The sequence below is a fragment of the Bos javanicus genome, chromosome 10 (assembly GCF_032452875.1).
Source record: "Bos javanicus breed banteng chromosome 10, ARS-OSU_banteng_1.0, whole genome shotgun sequence".
NCBI classification, from domain to species: domain Eukaryota; kingdom Metazoa; phylum Chordata; class Mammalia; order Artiodactyla; family Bovidae; genus Bos; species Bos javanicus.
The window spans coordinates 90547519-90566560 of record NC_083877.1 but is presented as its reverse complement, the minus strand read 5'-3'; the positions used below and the strand labels follow the sequence as shown (position 1 = coordinate 90566560).

General features: G+C 41.9%; 1 protein-coding gene across 5 annotated transcripts in view; it reads right to left on the bottom strand.

The window, feature by feature from the left end:
• NRXN3 (neurexin 3) overlaps window positions 1-19042 on the bottom strand; it is a 609682-nt gene that overhangs the window by 198157 nt on the left and 392483 nt on the right. For all 5 annotated transcript variants that reach the window (XM_061429595.1, XM_061429596.1, XM_061429593.1 and 2 more), the window contains exon 3: window positions 13255-13426. In XM_061429595.1, coding sequence (XP_061285579.1) covers window positions 13255-13426 — 172 coding nt within the window. The remainder of the gene's footprint in view (window positions 1-13254; window positions 13427-19042) is intronic.

Sequence of the window (19042 nt, the reverse complement as noted above, 5' to 3'; positions counted from 1 at the left end):
ACTCACCTACTTAGAGATTATCTTTCTCCATTATTCCAAATAGAGATGACATAGCCCATATAATAAAGCTTATGGATCAGTAAAAATAGAGCTATAGTTTCAAAATATGCATAATCAAGACCAGGGTCTCCCAACTACAACAAAGTAGCAAATCTGACTCACCACAACTTGATTTAAATATCTTTTTATCAGAACACAGCCCTGCTCATTCATGTATTTGTGTATTACGCATTCATGTATTTATGTATTGTCTACTGTCGGTTTTTCACCATAACAGCAGAGTTAAATAGCTACAACAAAGAGCTTATGACCCCCAAAGACACTAACATTCGTTATTTGGCCTTTTACAGAAAAAAGTTGCTCTAAATAAAGGTATCAGGTCTCCATCGTTGTTGTTCAGTTTCAAAGCCATTTCCAACTCTTTTCTGACCCCATGGACTCTAGCCCACCAGGCTCCTCTGGCCATAGGGTTTCCCAGGCAAGAACACTAGAATGGGTGGCCCTTTCCTTCTCCAGGGGGTCTTTCAGACCCAGGGACCAAACTTGTGTCTCTACACTGGCAGGCAGATTCTTTATCACTGAGCCACCAGGGAAGTCCATCAGAGTCTCCATGGCCATATTCAAATAAAAGTTGGCCCTATCAACCACCAGCTGTATGATACTGGAGAGGATGTTCCTTAATCTCTCTGAGCCTCCGTTTCTTCATCTCTAAAATGGGAATAATAACAGAATCTCTTTCCAGGATGCTATAAGAAGGATTCAATGTGATAATCCAGGAAGCTGGCACAGAATAAGTACTACGTCAGTATTACCTATTATTAACTAATATCATTCCTCTAAAATCCTTTATGCAAGGATATTTTGTACTCTCCTCATTCCCTTCTCCAGGATACACAGCTCTGAAACACTGGTAGACATTTGGAATGAAGACTTCACCCTTGAACTCTGAGAAAACCACAGTTCTATGATGTGATTAAAATGAAGACAAATCAAGTTTAATTAAACATTGAGACTGGCAATTGTGCTTCGGCCAGAAGCACATTTCTAGTAAGTGTTTAATAATGTGATTACAGAGTGTACTGCATACACTGGGGTGTGAGAAACAATAGTGTATTTGCATGTGAATATACATCTGTCAGCCAAATGAATTCCAGCTCCACATATAGTGCAAACTGGAATGCTCCTGGGAAATAGATGGAAAAGTTGGGTAACAGAAAGGGATAGGAGTGTAGGAATGAACAAATTTGTGTAGAATCCCAGTGTTGACACTTCCCAGTCCTGTGACTGAAAGAAATGTGCTCAAACTCCCCACACCCTGGTTTATTCATCTGTAAAACAGGGAGATTCATATTTCTCTCTTGCAATCAATGGACAGATTACACTAAGTGAAAACAATCTATGAATGTGGCCAGCCTATCAGTGGTCTCAGTTCGAAGGTGTAAGCTGTCAAGTCACAGTTTTATGCTTGTGTCTGTAGACACATGTCTGATAAGTGTTAGTCGCAAAGAGTCGGACACTACCGAGTGACTAACACGTATCAGACGCCTGTCTAGGTAGAGGGACAGAGTTCATTAGCGTTATCCTAGAGAGCCCAAGGTTACAACCTGAATTCCATCCCATACCCACCCTTGTATGGTCCGCAGGCTCCATCAGACACATTCATGTGCCACTGAACCCTGTTCTTGCCTGACTGATAGCACTCTGTTGCACTCTTTGGAACTGCAGGTGGAGTGTAGCACACAGAAGCATTAGGTTCGCCTTCTAAGAGTCACAGACGGAAGTTCCAGATCTTCATGGACTAACTTATGACAGGGAGTTAATGTCATAAACCTCCAAATTCCATTTGCAAAGTGATGATAAGAATAAGCCTCTCCTTAGGGCGACTGTGAAGATTTAATCTAAGAACCATGTTTAGTGCCTGACACAATAACCACACAATCAAATTTAGGTTTAATATTACCTTGCTTCGGTACGTGCAATTCTCTTCTACTAGACTATGGAATCCTTGAGGGTCTGAGTTGGTTTTGTTCCCATTATACACCCATCATCTAGCATGGATTCATGTGTAAAGTAGACTTTGAATAAATATTTGTTGAACAGTGAATGAATGACTGCATAAAGAGATCACTCCACTCAAACCCACTCCACTGATGAGAAGGAGGATTAGCAATCTTTTTAATATAAAAGGCAACATAAGTTAATAAAAAGACTTTTGAAGTGCTTCTGCTATTTGAAAATGTGGTATAAAAATTTTTTCTGTTCCATCGTCCACTTACTTCCATCACTGGTTTTGATATAACCTTTCACCTTTGGCTTTAATTGTCATTTTCTAATTCTGCACCTGGTCCCTAAGTGTCCTTATGCAGCATTGCATATCCATCATTCGCATTTGGCAAACCCCTCCATCCAGGCCACACAGTGTCAGGGACTTACTGTAAAGCTGTAAAAGTACCATGTGAAAAATTAATGCATCTCATGGAGCAAAGTGTGACTATCACTGGGAATCTAATCCAGTCCATGATAATTCCATGAACTGAAGATGAAAAGTCCCTTTTTGTCCTTGACTCATCTGTCCTTCCTTCTCTGACCCTCCTTTCCCCTTTCTTCAGGCTGCTGGGGTATTGACAGGGATTTAAGCGGAGTGGAAGGTCTTTATCTCTTTGAGATGAGCTGCAATATGATTACAATCGATTGAGTGATTTACAGTTTAGAGCGCCTTTCATTACCTCTGTGCTCTATAGAATTATAAACGACATCCTGTATGTGAATATATATTATTATTATTGGATATTTATGTACTATCTTCCTCTGAGAAGCTAAGAATTCTTTTTTTAGGCTTTAAATAACTGCAGGGACCCTGTAAAACTTGTGCAAAGCTTAAATTGAGGAGACTGAAAATTGGAAAGTTTTCCTATAAATAAAGCTGTACACTTGGGTGAGTGTTAGGACGTTTGCTGCTAACATAACTCTGGGGCAGAGAGAAAATTGTGTTTTAGCTTAGGATAATAATTCTAGATTTTCATAATTAAAGACAAATTCTGCAGGCCATAATTTCATTTACTGCTGGAGCTTCTCTGTGACAATTGGACAAACAAAAACTTGTAATTCACTTGGCCCAGCTTTGGAATTATGCAATATTTGATGACTGTTTTAATTCAGAATAATTCTTGTTGTTATTAAGGCCTTGCATAGAGTAAGATGTTATCAGTATTTTTATGTCACACTATCTCAAATGAGCATAATTTGAAAATCACATTAAATTGTGACCATGCTCTAATTCTAAGCTTCAAAGGATCATTCCATGGATCTGGTTTAATAAAAATGTACTCATTATTCATAGAAATTAAGAAATCATTTTTCTTAGATCCCTACTTAAATAGTGCCTAGAAGTGACCCTCAAATTTCTTATTCTTATTTCATTAAGTTCCTGGACTACAATATGTATAATATTTAACTTATGGGTAAATAAACAATTTTCATGCACCTTTTAATTAGTAAAAAGTCAGCTTCTTCAAATCCCAAGATAGTCTATTGAAGATTAGGAAAACATAAACCAGGACTTAAGACTAAGTGGACATCTCATAAAGTCCTGTAGAATTTTCCACGAAAATTATTCTTCTGCTCAACAAATGTCTAGACTCAAAGTACTGCCCTGTTCACAAATGAATTCTATTAAGTTACTATAATCGCTATCATGTTATATAATAGAACGTTTCATCATTACAACAAGCTCCTTTGTATGCTACTTATTTTATAAATAACCTTCAGTCATGTGTTAGCTTAATGTCTCAGAAGCATATGCCACGTGTCTCTGTGCCCATGTCACATGTGTCCATGGGTACCTCTCCCTCTACTGGAAATATTCTTCTCTTCCATAGGATGATTACATATATATGTATAATCATATGTAAATATATAATTTACATATGTCTATGTACACATCTTTGTCTTTTTTGTCTTCTGGGTGGTTATGTTTAATTTTAGCATTAGCCAGAGGCCCACAGTTTGCTTGAAAGTCTTATCAGCTTCTAAGAGACATTTACAGGGAGAGAAAGGCTCTAGGTTTGATAGTGGTAATTGTATTTAACTTGTAAGATACAAGGCTATTTATCTTGTGGCTGGGAACTCACAGAAGAGAAAGGAGGTTTGCCTGATAAAACAAAAATTAAAGAAAAAAATACTAACCACTCTCTCACCGCTCTGTCTTTCTCCAAGCAAGACCATGAAACAGTAAAACAGACTTTCACCTAGTAAAGCTCTTCCCGTCTGCTTAGATATGTTGCCAGGAGGTAAAAGAGGATGGTGAAAGGAAACAGCCTCCAAGTCCCCAAGGCCTGAGCGATGGTGAACAGGAAGGCAAGTGTCACAAATGCCCAGGGAAGTGCTGACTTCTAACTTGGCAGAAATTGAAAACTGAACTTGAGAGAAAGCTTCTAAATTGTCCAGACTTGGGATAAGTCGAGAATTTCTGGGGCTTCCCAGTGCCCCCAGAAGAAGCAGAGTGTGATGAAACCATACAGCTCTCAAGTAGGATGGTCTTGGATCATAATAACAGCTTGCTACATGAGCCAGCTAAGTACCTGAACTCTCAGAACTGTTCCTCTGAAAAATGGGGACAGAATGACCTTGACCTCGAGAGTTACATTAGGGCTAAGATACTGAACATGAAGTAGGGAGTGTGTGGTAAATGCTCAACCAAGAGCAACTATCACCATCTGGATAAGTTTGGCTTAGAGATGCTGGCATCTCCATTTACTCCATCTCTGGGACAACGACCCTATAAATTGGATGGAGCACATGTGTAGGACTTCCCTGTAGCTCAGACGGTAAAGAATCTGCCTGCAACACAGGAGACCCCAGGGGTTCGATCCCTGGGTTGGGAGGATCCCCTGGAGAAGGGAATGGCAACCCACTCCAGTATTCTGGTCTGGAGAATCCCATGGATGGAGGAGCCTGGCAGGCTATATCCGTGGGGTTGCAAAGAGTCAAATAAGACTGAATGACTGACATTACTACTTTATATTATGCCAGTGACCGAGTAATGACAGAATGCATTAGATGCATTCAGGAGGTACAGGAAGGTAAATGTGCATTGTCTTATCAATGGTGTAAATGAAGATTTATATTATATAAAACAGAAAGAAGGAAATAAAAGAGTATATTCTAGTCCCACACTGTCCAATACCAGTCACCAGCATCAAAGTGTTAGCCTGAGACTTGAATGAAAAATGTGTTTGAAGTGAAGTGAAGTCACTCAGTCATGTCCCACTCTTTGCGACCCCATGGACTGTAGCCTACTAGATTCCTCTGTTCATGGGATTTTCCAAGCAAGAATGCTGCTTCTCTCTCACTCTCATATATGTGTGTATGTGTGTGTGTCCCACATATATATATGTGTGTGTGTGTGTGTGTATACGTATATAAACATATATGTACATATGTGTGTGTGTATACATATATATATATAATTAATTTTTTTTCACCAAAGACAAACCCTAGGAAGTTGAAAGTCTCTTGTAAATAGAAACTCACCTACCTCTGAATCCTAATTCATTCCTGACAAATTGGAAAAAAAATATGGCAACTGGGTTGACATTTCCTTCTCCAGATCTTCCAGACACAGGGATTGAACCTGGGTCTCCTGCATTGTAGGCAGACGCTTTACCATCTGAGCCACCAGGGAGGTGGATTTAAAGGGATTTAAATCCCTAAGTGCTTAGGACAGAATAATTGCACAATAAAAATAAACTTTCAGGACCATACAAGTTACACTGCAAACGTGGCTAGGTGTGGTTAGCGGCTGCCACATTGAACAGTACTGGCATGCACTCTGAATGAAGAAAAGAGATACTCCTAGCTTTCTAAACATCAGTGATTTTCAAACCTACCTGCACACAGAATCACCTCAGGAGCTACCTAAAATACTGATGCCTGGACCAGCGCTTCTCAAGTTTTACTGTGCGCAAGAGTCACCTGGGGACCTTGTCCAATTCAGATTCTGATTCAGCAGATTTAGGGCCCAAGAGTCTGCATTTTTAACAAGCTCTCAGGTGATACTGAAGTTGCTGATGCCTGGGCCACACCCCAGACCAGTTAAATTCGATCACCTGGGCCTGGGGCCTGGGCACCCAGAGAGTTTTAAAAATTCCCAAGAGAATCTCATTTGCAGCCAGGTTAAAGAATGCTGCTTCTCTCTCACTCTCATATATGTGTGTATGTGTGTGTGTCCCATATAGATACATATATGTGTGTGTGTGTATACGTATATACACATATATGTACATACGTGTGTGTGTGTGTGTGTATATATATATAATTAATTTTTTTTCACCAAAGACAAACCCTAGGAAGTTGAAAGTCTCTTGTAAATAGAAACTCACTTACCTCTGAATCATAATTCATTCCTGACAAATTGGAAAAAAAAAATGACTGTTTAGCCACAAAAGTATTTAGTATACACTGGTTTGATCAATTGATACATCTTGTGATCAAATGTTTGAAGAACTTATTAGCAAGGTGGTTTTAAAATATACTTAGCAATGTTCGAACACCTTTATTAAGTGAGTCTCTCTATTTGATGCTATAGCTCTACAGTCTGGAAACCATGCTCAAATATGGCTTTCCCTTTGGGTTGAGTTTATACTCCTTATTCCCTTTGCAGGACTTCACTATCTATGTTTTTTCTCCAGTTGAACTGAAAGTAACACTCGTCCTGAACGGATGAATGAGCAGGTAGATGGGGCTTGTTTTAATGTGCGCTTCAACTCTGGCAAGGCCTCAAATGTTTGCAGGCAAAGATGAAAGAAAAGGAAAGAAAACCTCCTGGCTAGGAATTAATGAAAACCCAAGGCCTGAGAAATTCCAGCATCGTGTCAAGCACACAGACTTGTTTTTAACCCTTCAAAGTCTCAATTATCTAGGATGAGAGGTGAACAACAAAAAACCTCTCTTATCCCCATGTATGCTGTCTAAACAATGAAGGGATAATAAGCATTTGAAATAAAATATGTTGAAGACTTTCTTTAACTCAGTAATTCTCAACGGGGGCAGCATATCCCCCAGGAGACATCTGATGTTCGTGGAGATGCTACTGGAATAAAGTGGGTAGAAATCAGGGGGTCCTGCTAAACATCCCACAATGCACAGGGCAGCCATCACAGCAAAGGATTATCCAGACCTGAATCTCAACAGCACCAAAGCTGAGAAATCCTACTAAATAAACAAGCTCAGGCAAGGACTTCTATTTGAGAAATACCTTAATGAAAAAATAAAAATGAACATCTCATGAGTTAGTGTCTGTATCAGTAAAATGATGACTCGGAGAAAGAGGAAAATGAGAAAGAAATTTGAGGAAGTGCAATCTGAGAATGAGGACGGCAATCTTGGGTCTGCCCCTCAAGTTGTGTGTTACTGGGTAAGTTATTTTGACTTTCAGAGGCTCAACAATCTAACCTTAATATGAGTATGGTGGTTATAATACTAAACCCAGTTCCCTCATAGGAGGGGATCAGGAGTAAAGGCAGAGAGGCATAGGAAGGTGCTTAGAGCATCAGTAAGCACTACGTGTGTGCTAAGTCACTCAGTCGTGTTCGAGTCTTTGGGACCTCGCGGACTGCAGCCCACCAGGCTTCCCTGTCCATGGGATTTTCCAGGCAAGAACATTGGTGCTTAGCCCCTTCAGTCATGTCCGACTCTCTGTGACCCCATGGACCATGGCCGGCCAGGCTCCTCTGTCCATGGGATTCTCCAGGCAAGAACACTGGGGTGGGTCGCCATTTCCTTCTCCAGGAAGCACGATAGCAGTAGTTTATCTATTCATTTAGCTTTTACTTTCAATCCCTATTAAAAAAAGTTTCTGTGGGACTTGACGCATTCAAACATAAAGAAAGAGTTTTCTGATCCAGTGTCCTTGAAGGGGAACCACGTCTACATCTTTTTTCATGTTCTGAGTTGGATGGTCAGACAGGATTGGAGCATAGGTCATTGGTGGGCATTCTACTGACTGAGGAAAGGGCATCGAATCAAGAGCACACCAATGAACTCGGTGTACACATCAGCAGAGGAAGGACACTGAGACTACTCTTTTCAGCACCGCCTGCCATGGGAAGATGGGGAGGCTCACACACTGAAGCTGCTTATCCATCTTCATTTTCCAGGAAGCCTGGATCTAGAAAAGTCCCATCACTGAACCATGTTCCGGGTTCTGAAAGCCCTGATGACACCAGCTCCTGAATCCCAACAGCAACCCCTATTCACGGCAGAGAAAGGATCTTTAATAACCCCAGTCTGCTGAGCCTCCGAGGGGATCTAGAGAAGGCACTCAGTCGTGCCCGACTCTGCAACCCCATGCACTGTAGTCTGCCAGGCTCCTCCGTCCATGTGATTTTCCCAAGAGTACAAGAATGGGTTTCCATTTCTTTCTCCAGGGGATCTTCCCAACCCAGGGATGGAACCCAAGTCTCTTGCATTGCAGGCAGACCTTTTACCCTCTGAGCCACCAGGGCATCCAAATGCTATTTGAGCGTTGAATTTACAAAGGAGAGTAGTATCTATTAGAGAGTCAATCAACTTGTTCCCACTGCCAAAATTACTTGTGGCTCCTGTAGAAAGTGAAAGTGAAGTCGCTCAGTTGTGTCTGACTCTTTGGGACCCCATGGACTGTAGCCCGCCAGTCTCCTCTGTCCATGGAATTCTCTAGGCAAGAATACTGGAGTGGGTTGCCATTCCCTTCTCCAGGGGATCTTCCCAACCCAGGGAGCGAACCCAGGTCTCCTGCACTGCAGGCAGACTATCGTCTGAGCCACCAGGGAATCTGGAGCCTGGCTAAAATTAATTCCTCACACTCGACTCGCCTTTCACTTTCCCTCCCTTGTCCCCTCCACCACATTGTGTCAAGACAGCAATTAGAGGCTTTGTAAGGAACATCTGTCAGTGCCTGGGTGATAACTCTGGGCCGATTTTTCTTTTATTGCCCTCTCCTGTTCCTTTGCCTTTCTATTTTCAGGTTCAAAGAAAGAAGCTGCTTTTGAGTCAGATCTCCCAGAATTAAGAGATAGAAGATTCTGATGGCTACAGAACTATTTTCATTCTGGAGCCTTCCTGATTCACAAAAAGCCAGTGCTACCTGCCATGGGCCCAGCTGGTTTCTAAATCCTTCACAGTGGGATGTTTCAGTCGAGTCACACAAAATCCTATAAATGTCTGTGAGAAGGTTCTGGAGTTGACCCATTCATCCTGGTGTACAGGGACCTGCTGAGCAAAAAGAGTTTCCTGAGAGCACAGCCTCAGGGTGGGATGATGTCACTGAATATTCTGCAGGAGCACCTCTATATTTCTCTCCTGCTTAAATGGTAGCTTTAGACAAGTAGCACAACTTGACCCCTCTTGGTGGTTTCTAGACTTATCCCTAGCAGTAACAAGAAACAGGGTCACTTGTAGAGATGTGGATGGACCTAGAATCTGTCATACAAAGTGAAGTAAGTCAGAAACAGAAAAAAAATCATATATTAATGCACATATGTAGAATCTAGAAAAATGGTACAGATGAATCTATTTCCAGGACAGGAATGGAGGCACAGACATAGGGAATGGACATGTGGGCGTGGAAGGGGGAAAGAGGAGAGTGGGATGAATTGGGAGATTAGGACTGACGTATACACATGACCACTGTGAAATCGATTGCCAGTGGGAAGCTGCTATGAAGCACAGGAAGTTTGGCTTGGGGCTCTGTTTTGACCTAGAGGGGTGTGGTGGGGGAGGGTGGGAGGGAGATTCAAGAGGGAGGGGATATATGTAAACATACAACTGATTAACTCTGCTGTACAGCAGACACTAACACAACATTCTAAAGCAATTATACTCCAATAAATAAATTTTAAAAAAAGAAGAAGATGGCTTGGGGAATGGATGGCTATATCACTTTTGCAGAAACTATATCAAGATCTTGACCAGGTGGCTTTGTTCTTTGATACCTAGATACAGAGGGCATTTTGATCTTATGGTTGAAAAATAAACAAATATTGCCAGATTGCTCTAATGGAGCTTTAAATTTAGTAAAATGGATCCTTTCAGTAGCACAGGAAAACAAGAGGGAGAGAAAATAAGGTATCCAAAACTGAAAAGGTGAGACCCTCCTAGGAAGTCCTAGTCCAACTAGAAAGCTAACTTCCCAAAGCCATTTCCAATCTAGGTAACGGGGAAAAGTGACAGCTCCTTTAAATACTCAGTATTCTTCCAACTGCTTCAGGGAAGCACATTACCATTGTTGTTAGCAGGACAGCTTGGCCTCACTACAAATGTGTCTTCCTGCACGGCTAAGAGAACTTGTCTTTTTTAAAAGAGGATTTTCTACTCCGACCACCTTTGTGTGGTTACTGCATTGATCTTTGTAATATGATACTTTAAGAAAAGGAATAAATATAAGATGACACAAGAAAGATGCTCATTTCTCTCTATTCATTTTCAAAATCTCCTCCAATTTGCTATGGGACGAACATTAGAAATGGTGCTCAGCTTGGAACTGGAGAATCTGGTCTCAGTTCTGTCCCTCATTTAGTATTCTCTCATGACCTTAGAAAAAAACACAATATCTCCCCGGGTTTCACTTTAAATTTGAAATAGAGAATAAAGATGCCTACCCTGCCTAATTTACAGGCTATTGAATGAAGTGGTCTGTTTGAGTGAATATGTAATAGCAAAAAATGCTAGTCAAATGTTTGGTAATCCTCATAGCTAACATTCACTGAGTAATGACTTATCTGCCCCAGCATTATGTAGGATATTTTACACGTATATTCACATTAGCCCTGGAAAGTAAGTATTATCATAATCCCGTTTTATAGACTAGGAGACAGAGACTTGGGAGGATCACCATCTTGATTAAGGTTTGGGACTGGATCATCAAATAGGAGGAATGAGCCCTTATCTAGAGAACTAAGAAAGTGGGGAGAGTAACAGAGGAGAATGCGGGGAGAAAGAATCTGACGTATTTTTGAAAGCATTATAGAGCCCCTCAGAGAAAAAATCAGAACTGTTAGAAATTCTTACACGTATTTTACAGTTGTTATGTTTTGAATTATATGTGGGGACATGTGCCAAACATTTCAGTGCTTAGGGCGTTTCAAGGTCTTAGCCTAGCAGGCCTTGGAATTACAGCTAACGGGACCAGGTCCCAGCTCCAGCCAGTTGACTCCAAAGCCCATACTTATGACTGCCATACTGTACATGTCCTGCAATAATAACACATATTATTACTAAATAAGTTACCAACAGTTACCAGTCATAATGGTTTTCAGTGGGAAGCAATGCCATTAAAGAAAAGTTTATCCTGTTTTGAAAACATAGGAAGCAACCCATAATTTGGAACTAAAGATACAAAGAGATAGGCACACAGCTAGGGTGACTGGTTTTCTTACATATATGTGGCTTTACAAATGGCCATTAAAGAGCCTGCTCACTGCTAGCAGCAAACTCCTGAATTCCGTTTTGGCTCAGGGCAAGTGTTAGCATCAGTTTAGAATCTTTGAAATTCCTAATAGAAACATAACAATCCCTACAGCAGCAGTGGCAGGGCCAATGATAATATGCACGGAGAGGGATTGATTTTTCCTATGAACAAATGAACAGTTTTTAAGATTTCAGGCTATTTTGATGGCTCCCACTCTTCAGCCCCTGGAGCTGAAGCAAGAAGCATTTAAAAATCAGATCTATTAGTGCCTGGTGAATTTGGATGATGCTGAGAATTCACAGTAGCTGCTAACACCTCTGGCTTTCCTCAAAGGCTCAATGATAAACACAGAAGGTCATTTTTGTGCCTATAATAATCTGAGAAGTGCTAAGAGTATGTTGAGAGGCTCCCAGCAAAGACTGAGCTGGATACTGTATGGTCAGATGGATACTGAGATGGTGGATAAGTGAGTGGGTGGGCTTTGTGCTTCAGTACTTTGGGGGTCTTGTATGTTCATCTGTGAATGCTTCCATAATTCTTAATCCAGACATAGGAAGACTATGGCTGATAGAGGAAAACCCAGTAGCACAGTTATTTCTGATTGGCTTTTAAAGAAAAGCAATGCTGACTCAGGCATGAAAAAAATAATCCCAGCCTTCAAGTAATGGGACATTCTTAGGCCACAAATAGGCAAATGTACTTTACATATTTCTCTCATGTGTGATGATTATTAGCTAGATGGTTCTTACACTTCTGGAAAGGTGCTTCTGGCTTCCTCACCCCTGGGCCCACCTCACTAAAAAGAAAGTGTAAAAGTGAGAAAATCATGGGCCATTTTGGAGTGTAGGAGAGAAAGAGTTAGTCATCACATACACGCCCCCATTAGTGACAAGTTCAATATTCTGAGCTATTCTCTTGTATCCACCAGGTGATAATGCAATGATGAAGCAACAGTCTTTAGCCAAAGAATTTTTCCTCCCATTCTGGGCGTTTGTATGATCAGCATTCAGGCTCTCAGGAGAAGTGAAAGATAAGAGGGAAAGCTAAGGGATTATTTGAACAGTCTTTCTACAGAAGGCAACAACCTTTCTTCCTACTGCCCTTGATTCAGCCATCTGGCCCTGGGAGTTTGCTGGTGAACTCCCCTTGACTATAAAATTTAAACAATTGATGAACCCCTCTCCCTGCTGTTAAAACGCCTGTTAGGATTGATCTCTGAAAATCGAGGTAGGCTAGCATAAGTGAGAGAGAGAGAGAAAAAAAAGGGGGGGGGGCAAAGTGCACCAAATGAATGAAATCCCACCCTGAAATTTTTCTCTTCCTGTTACTCTGACTTGATGCTCCTCAAGTTTAGTAAATTTCCTTTTACAGTCTTTCTGCCATCTCCGGCCATCTGTATGTTCAACTACACCTGATCGAACGGTGCCACAACCATTAATCAATAATCACATTGATTATTCCAAGAGTATGGATACTTGCTTCTATTAGAGATGATAGCCCTTACCCCCATCACTCATCATTTGCAGTGCCCCAGCAAAGCCATAGTCACTGTATTTGGTATGAGCCAGTCAGGCACTATTAATCAGACAAAAGAAGTATTCAGTGCATAGTTGGGAAGTCTCCAGAAGCTCCTATCCTGAACCCAGTCCTAAAGAAATACTCAATAACTTAGCTTCTCATCAAAAAAAAAAAAAATGATGTGTGCTTAATATTCAGTGTTTTCATGATCTGGTGACAGTCGTGAGAAAGTCACCAGTTGGAGGCAAAAACGGGAGAACGAGAGTCTGGTCATCAAGGGTCAAACGTACCTGTGGGATAGTGCTCGTTCACCGGCCAGTTATCCACCTGCAGTGTGGCATTGCCGCCGTTCCTGGTGAAGCGCACCACGTGGTACTTGCCATCGTTTACCGGAGTCCTCTCCTCTTTGATGGAGATGTCAACTGTGCCAATATTGAAGACAACTCCGATCTTCCCCTGTTCCTACAATAAAGAGACACAAAAGGCAAGTCACCACCAACTGCAAGGCTTTCTCCCTTTCAAGTTGATCCGAAACTAACAATGAATCTGTAGGTACCCCAGAGAGAGCTGTCAGCTTGAAGTTAATAATAGTATCCTACATTTCTCCATGGGCTTTCATCCTGAACATAAAAGCCAAAGGTACAAAACCACCCAAATTGCTCTCAGAGGCTGCACTGCACAGGTTACATCATTTGATTGCCCTCAACAGATATCAAAGCCGGAACCACAGAACTACCGAACAAGTGAGGAAGGACACTGCAAGGTTCTGGGAGATGAATTAGGCCTCTTTTTGAGAAAAGGCTAATCAGACACTGAATCGTAGGTTCCCTCACAATTCAGATTTAGGATTAAAAGGGAAATACAAGGCTGCTTGCACTCTGGGGGACAATCAAGACCCAGAGGAGGTGTACACAGTGGTTAAGAGCCAATTCCATAGAAGGCGGCCCTGCAGGTTTACTCCTGGTGACATGTTCTGCAGGTTGAAAGAATTTGGAGAATATATCCTCAGGGGAGGCAGCTGGAACTGAGCTGGGGTTTCCCGAGTCAGATGCTGGCACTTTTCCTACGCTTGTAGCCCTATTCCTAAGATTAATCCAAAGAGGGACGTAATATTCACTGCTACAACTTTATGTCACACAGCAGAAGAGAACCTCTGTGGCCCTAACACAGACTTCTAGAAGGGAGAACACAATGAATTCCAGAAGGGTAACATTAGGGCAACGAAGGTGATGACTATGGTGGTGGTGGTGGTGACATTATCCAAACCCTGGGAAGTGCCTAGAAACACTGACATGTAAATAACAGTGCTATTAAAAGTCTTGCTCTTCTCCTCTAATAATTGGTTGTGACTAAGAGTTGGAATTACTATTCAGAAGATGACATAGCATCACGGATCAGATATAATCAGTCTCTTGACACCTCTATGAATGTATCAGCATGCAGAGTGTCACGGAGAAGGCAATGGCAACCCACTCCAGTACTCTTGCCTGGCAAATCCCATGGACGGAGGAGCCTGGTGGGGTTGCTTAGCAGTCCTTGGGGTCGCTAAGAGTCGGACACGACTGAGCAACTTCACTTTCACTTTTCACTTTCATGCATTGGAGAAGGAAATGGCAACCCACTCCAGTGTTCTTGCCCAGAGAATCCCAGGGACGGGGGAGCCTGGTGGGCTGTCGTCTATGGGGTCGCACAGGGTCAGACACGACTGAAGTGACTTAGCAGCAGCAGCAGCAGGGTGTCAGGAGACATCTTTCTCCATTTCTCTAGTTGTCTGGCTTATTGGTTAAACAGTTGGTTGGACTTTCAAAAATAATAAAATTTAGCTGCAATTCTGATATTCTACAAGACCGAGTCACAATATTTGTTCCCATAGTCTCTGTTATGCTCTATTTCTTTATATTCAAGAAGGAGGAAGAGGAGGAATAAAGGATGGAGAAGAATATGGGAAAAGAAGTCCAGAATCCACATAAACCAAGACATAGGAGAGATTTCACTGAATGTTAAGTTTATTAATTTGGTTCATTCAATACGTAAATATACTGTTTATTAAGCACTCACTATACACAAAGTTGGGGCTTCCTCTGTGGCTCAGACAGTAGAGAATCAGCCTGCAATGCAGGAGACCTGGGTTCGATCTCAGGGTCAGGAAGATCCCCTGGAGAAAGGAATCACAACCCACTCCAGTATTCTTGTCTGGAGAATTTCAGGGTCAGAGAAGTCTGGAGGGCTACAGTTCATGGTTCAAGTTGCAAAGAGTCAGACATGACTGAGTGATTAAACGCACATGTGCGTGTGTGCACACACACACACACACACACACATACACACACACACACTTGGAGTCAGTAAGAGTTCTGGTGAGATTTTAGGTACTGGTTTCCGTGTAGTTTGCCACACGTCACTTATTTTCCCAGAAGACAGGCTTTCCTCAACTAGTCAATTTTCCTTTAGTATGTGAACACATCTTGTGCCCAATAAAAGAATGAGTAAGGATGTCGGACTCTTAGTCTTTAAAAGCAGGAATCTAGACTGCTTTCAGCGTGCAGGGATACTTAGAAACATCACTGCTTCTTTGTACCCTGACAGTGCAGCACGTGATATAAAGCGATGTCTGCAATGTCCACGTTCTGTTCTCTGGGAGAAGTAATTCAGTTGCCTCCCCAAATGGATACTAAACATACTCATTTTCTTAAGTTTTTAAGAAACAAGATTGCTTCAGTCCCTGCGTATTGTGACAGTGTGCTCTCAGCTTTGCTTTGCTTTCCTATCTCTGTATCTCCGGCAATAAAAAAGTACCTACTATTAAAACATGACGCATGCGTAAATGAACCAGATGATGGCTTCCTTTGCATCTTTCATGCCCATAATTCATAGTATTATGATCCATTTTATTCTTTCTCCTTAATTCTCTGGGAATGTCGACATGACAACATGACTTTTCTGCTTTTTCTTACTTAAAGAGTTGGCATGAACTTCTAAGGGTGTGTGTGTGTGTGTGTGTGTGTGTGTGTGTGTTGGTACCTAATCATCCCCAAGCCTAAACAAGCTAGGCTATAACAACCTGTGTCTTGCTAAGTCACTTCAGTTGTGTCTGTAGCCTGCCAGACTCCTCTGTTCATGGGATTCTCCAAGGCAAGATCCTGGAGTGGGTTGCCATTTCCTCCTCCATAACAATAACCTTTTTAGCAGAACTGAAGGATTAGGCGAGTTAAGAAACCACGACTGCAGATACCATCACTCCACTGCCCACCCCATGTGGGCTGTTGATTGCACCACTCTTCTTCTATAAAAAACCACCGTATAAATCCTGGATGCGTGGAATGGACGGTTGGTGATTCAATTCACCTCAGAGTCACTAATTAATCAGGGATGGAGAACAGTTTTAGGGGGAGAGAGGAGACCTTGAAACCAGCCTTCTGCAGCTTTTCAGCAACAGCAGTGGCAAAGTACAGTTCTGGCTCACTGAGTGGTCTGATGGGCGAGATATGTTCACTTGGGCAGCTTTTCTGCAAGATCCATAATAGATTCAGGCAAAAGAAAAGATTTAATCTCTGCCAGAATAAATATTTGGTCCTCATCTTAGGCACCACACGTTTGCCATTGCAATCACTGTTTTGGAGAGGTCTTCTTAATCCTGCTCGCACGCTGCCCCTGTCAGGGGAGGCCCTCACCCACAGGTTTCATTGTGTTTCCTGCAGTGGTAAATGTGGCTGTGCTGGATCTCAGATGTGGTCTCTTCCCTCGCAGTAATAAGATTTCATTACTGCAACCCCCTCGTCATTTGTCTTGGGACCACAGTGGCATTATAATCCGTGGCTAACTGCTTCGTCTCAGTTCATTACAGACTTGGTGGCAAATACTCATACAGTTGCCCAGGCTTGAATCCATCATGCTCAGCTGCCATGAAAATAAACTCTGCTGGCACAGGTGTCCAGAAAAGAGAAGATGTGAAGGATAAAAGACATTGGCTTTGGAGTCAACCCTGACTAATCTTGGGCAAGTCATTTAACTTTTCTGAACCCACGTCTTAATAAGATATTATGGGGACAGGAGACCAGTTTTATATACTTTGGAGGACTGTTATAAAATGATAATATGATAATCATGAATGTCATGAGAGTCATGATTTCATAACTGAAATGACATGATTAATATGATAATACTTCATAAATAATAAAATATTATACACACATATGAGATACATGAAAATAGGAGAATGAACCATCCAATCATTTGACCATTTAAAACAGTCTGTGATTACTAGAGAAACTAATTGGTTCAATATGATAAACATAGCTTTTAGCATCTCTTGGTTCATACAATACCACTGACTTTAAAAATATATGACCTTGGGCAGGTTGTTTAACTTCTGATAGTTCTTCTGTAAAGGGAAGAATGGAGGACTTTAGAAGAATACACCTGTGTGAAGCACATGGTATATGGCTGAGTATACACTGCTGCTGCTATGCTGCTAAGTCGCTTCTGTCATGTCCGACTCTGTGCGACAGCACAGATGTCCCATAGATGGCAGCCCACCAGGCTCCCCCATCCCTGGGATTCTCCAGGCAAGAACACTGGAGTGAGTTGCCATTTTCTTCTCCAATGCTTGAAAGCAAAAAGTGAAAGTGAAGTTGCTCAGTCTTGCCGACTCTTAGCAACCCCGTGGACTGCAGCCCACCAGGCTCCTCTGTCCATGGGATTTTCCAGGCAAGAGTACTGGAGTGGACTGCCATTGCCTTCTCCAGAGTATACACTGGGAGCTCCATAAATGTCAGTTGCTTTTTCTCTTTCTTTCCCCTCGTGAGTGTAGCTGAATGTAGAGGCATAAGCCTAGGACTGATTGGTCTGGCAACATTGTTATTAAGGAATATTGTAGAAATAAATGTACTGTGCTGTGCTTAGTCGCTTCTGACTCTTTGTGATGCTATGGACTCTAGCCCACCACGTTCTTCTGTCCATGGGGATTCTTCAGGCAAGAATACTGGAGTGGGTTGCCATGCCCTCCTCCAGGGGATCTTCCCAACCTAGGGATCGAACCCAGGTCTCCCACATTGCAGGTGGATTCTTTACCATCTGAGCTATCAGTGAAGCCCAGAAATAAATGTAAATTTTAGCAAATAGAACACTAAAAAAACAAGATTTGCACAGTTGATTTTCTACCACAATTTGGTAGTGTCTCTCTCTACACATTCCTTGGTCCCTTTTATAAGCCTCTCCAAGATAAGCAAAGTGTAGCTGCAAAAAACAGCATGACTATAAATTTAAATAACTCCACGCCCTTCACCACTAAAGTTGCTACCAAGGCAATCATTTCAATCTATGTTTCTCCTTGATATTAAATACAAAGACAAGTGGTAAATCAGAAGACATTACCAAAGAATCCTCAAGTGCATTCAGGAAAAAACTGAACAGTATAGAAAACAGCTGTCTTTAAACTGTCAGTAAGTCATTCTTCCTCAGTAATGACTCTTTATGAGCCCACCTGGTTCCTCAAATTAGTCTAGCTCCAGCTTTCCGATCCCTCATCAACCAAATCACAGTTACTGCTATGGAGAAGACCCTAGAGACGCTACAATACTGGAGTCAGATTTCAGGAGCAGGAATGCACATGGGCAAGAAAAATCCTCAGGGTTAAAGGTCTCCTTGAAGGAGATCTCTTCATTCATTCCAGAGTGCCCCAGAGGAAGGCAGAATCCACCGGCTGCTATTTTGGAAAACTGCAGTTGAAAGAAACAGAACTGGGGCCCTCAAACATATGCCATGATGATATTGAGAAAGTGGTTCTCAATATCTCAACTTCTGGCTTCACGTGGAATTTGTGAGTTCAGTGTTAGGTGATCACACATGATAACAACACGTATGGGAGCCCTCTTGGGGTCAGACACTGGGGTCCACCATATTCCTTTCAGAATTTGGGTTATAGTTAATAAAGTGGTCCATGGCACTGTTTTACTACAGTGTAGTTCTCCTCCACCATGGGCTCATAGGAAGAGAAATTCTGGGTCCTCTCGTGGTAGTGGGGCCAATGGACCAGTGTTGGCCAATGAAATCAGGTTTTGGCCAATGAAATCAGGTGTT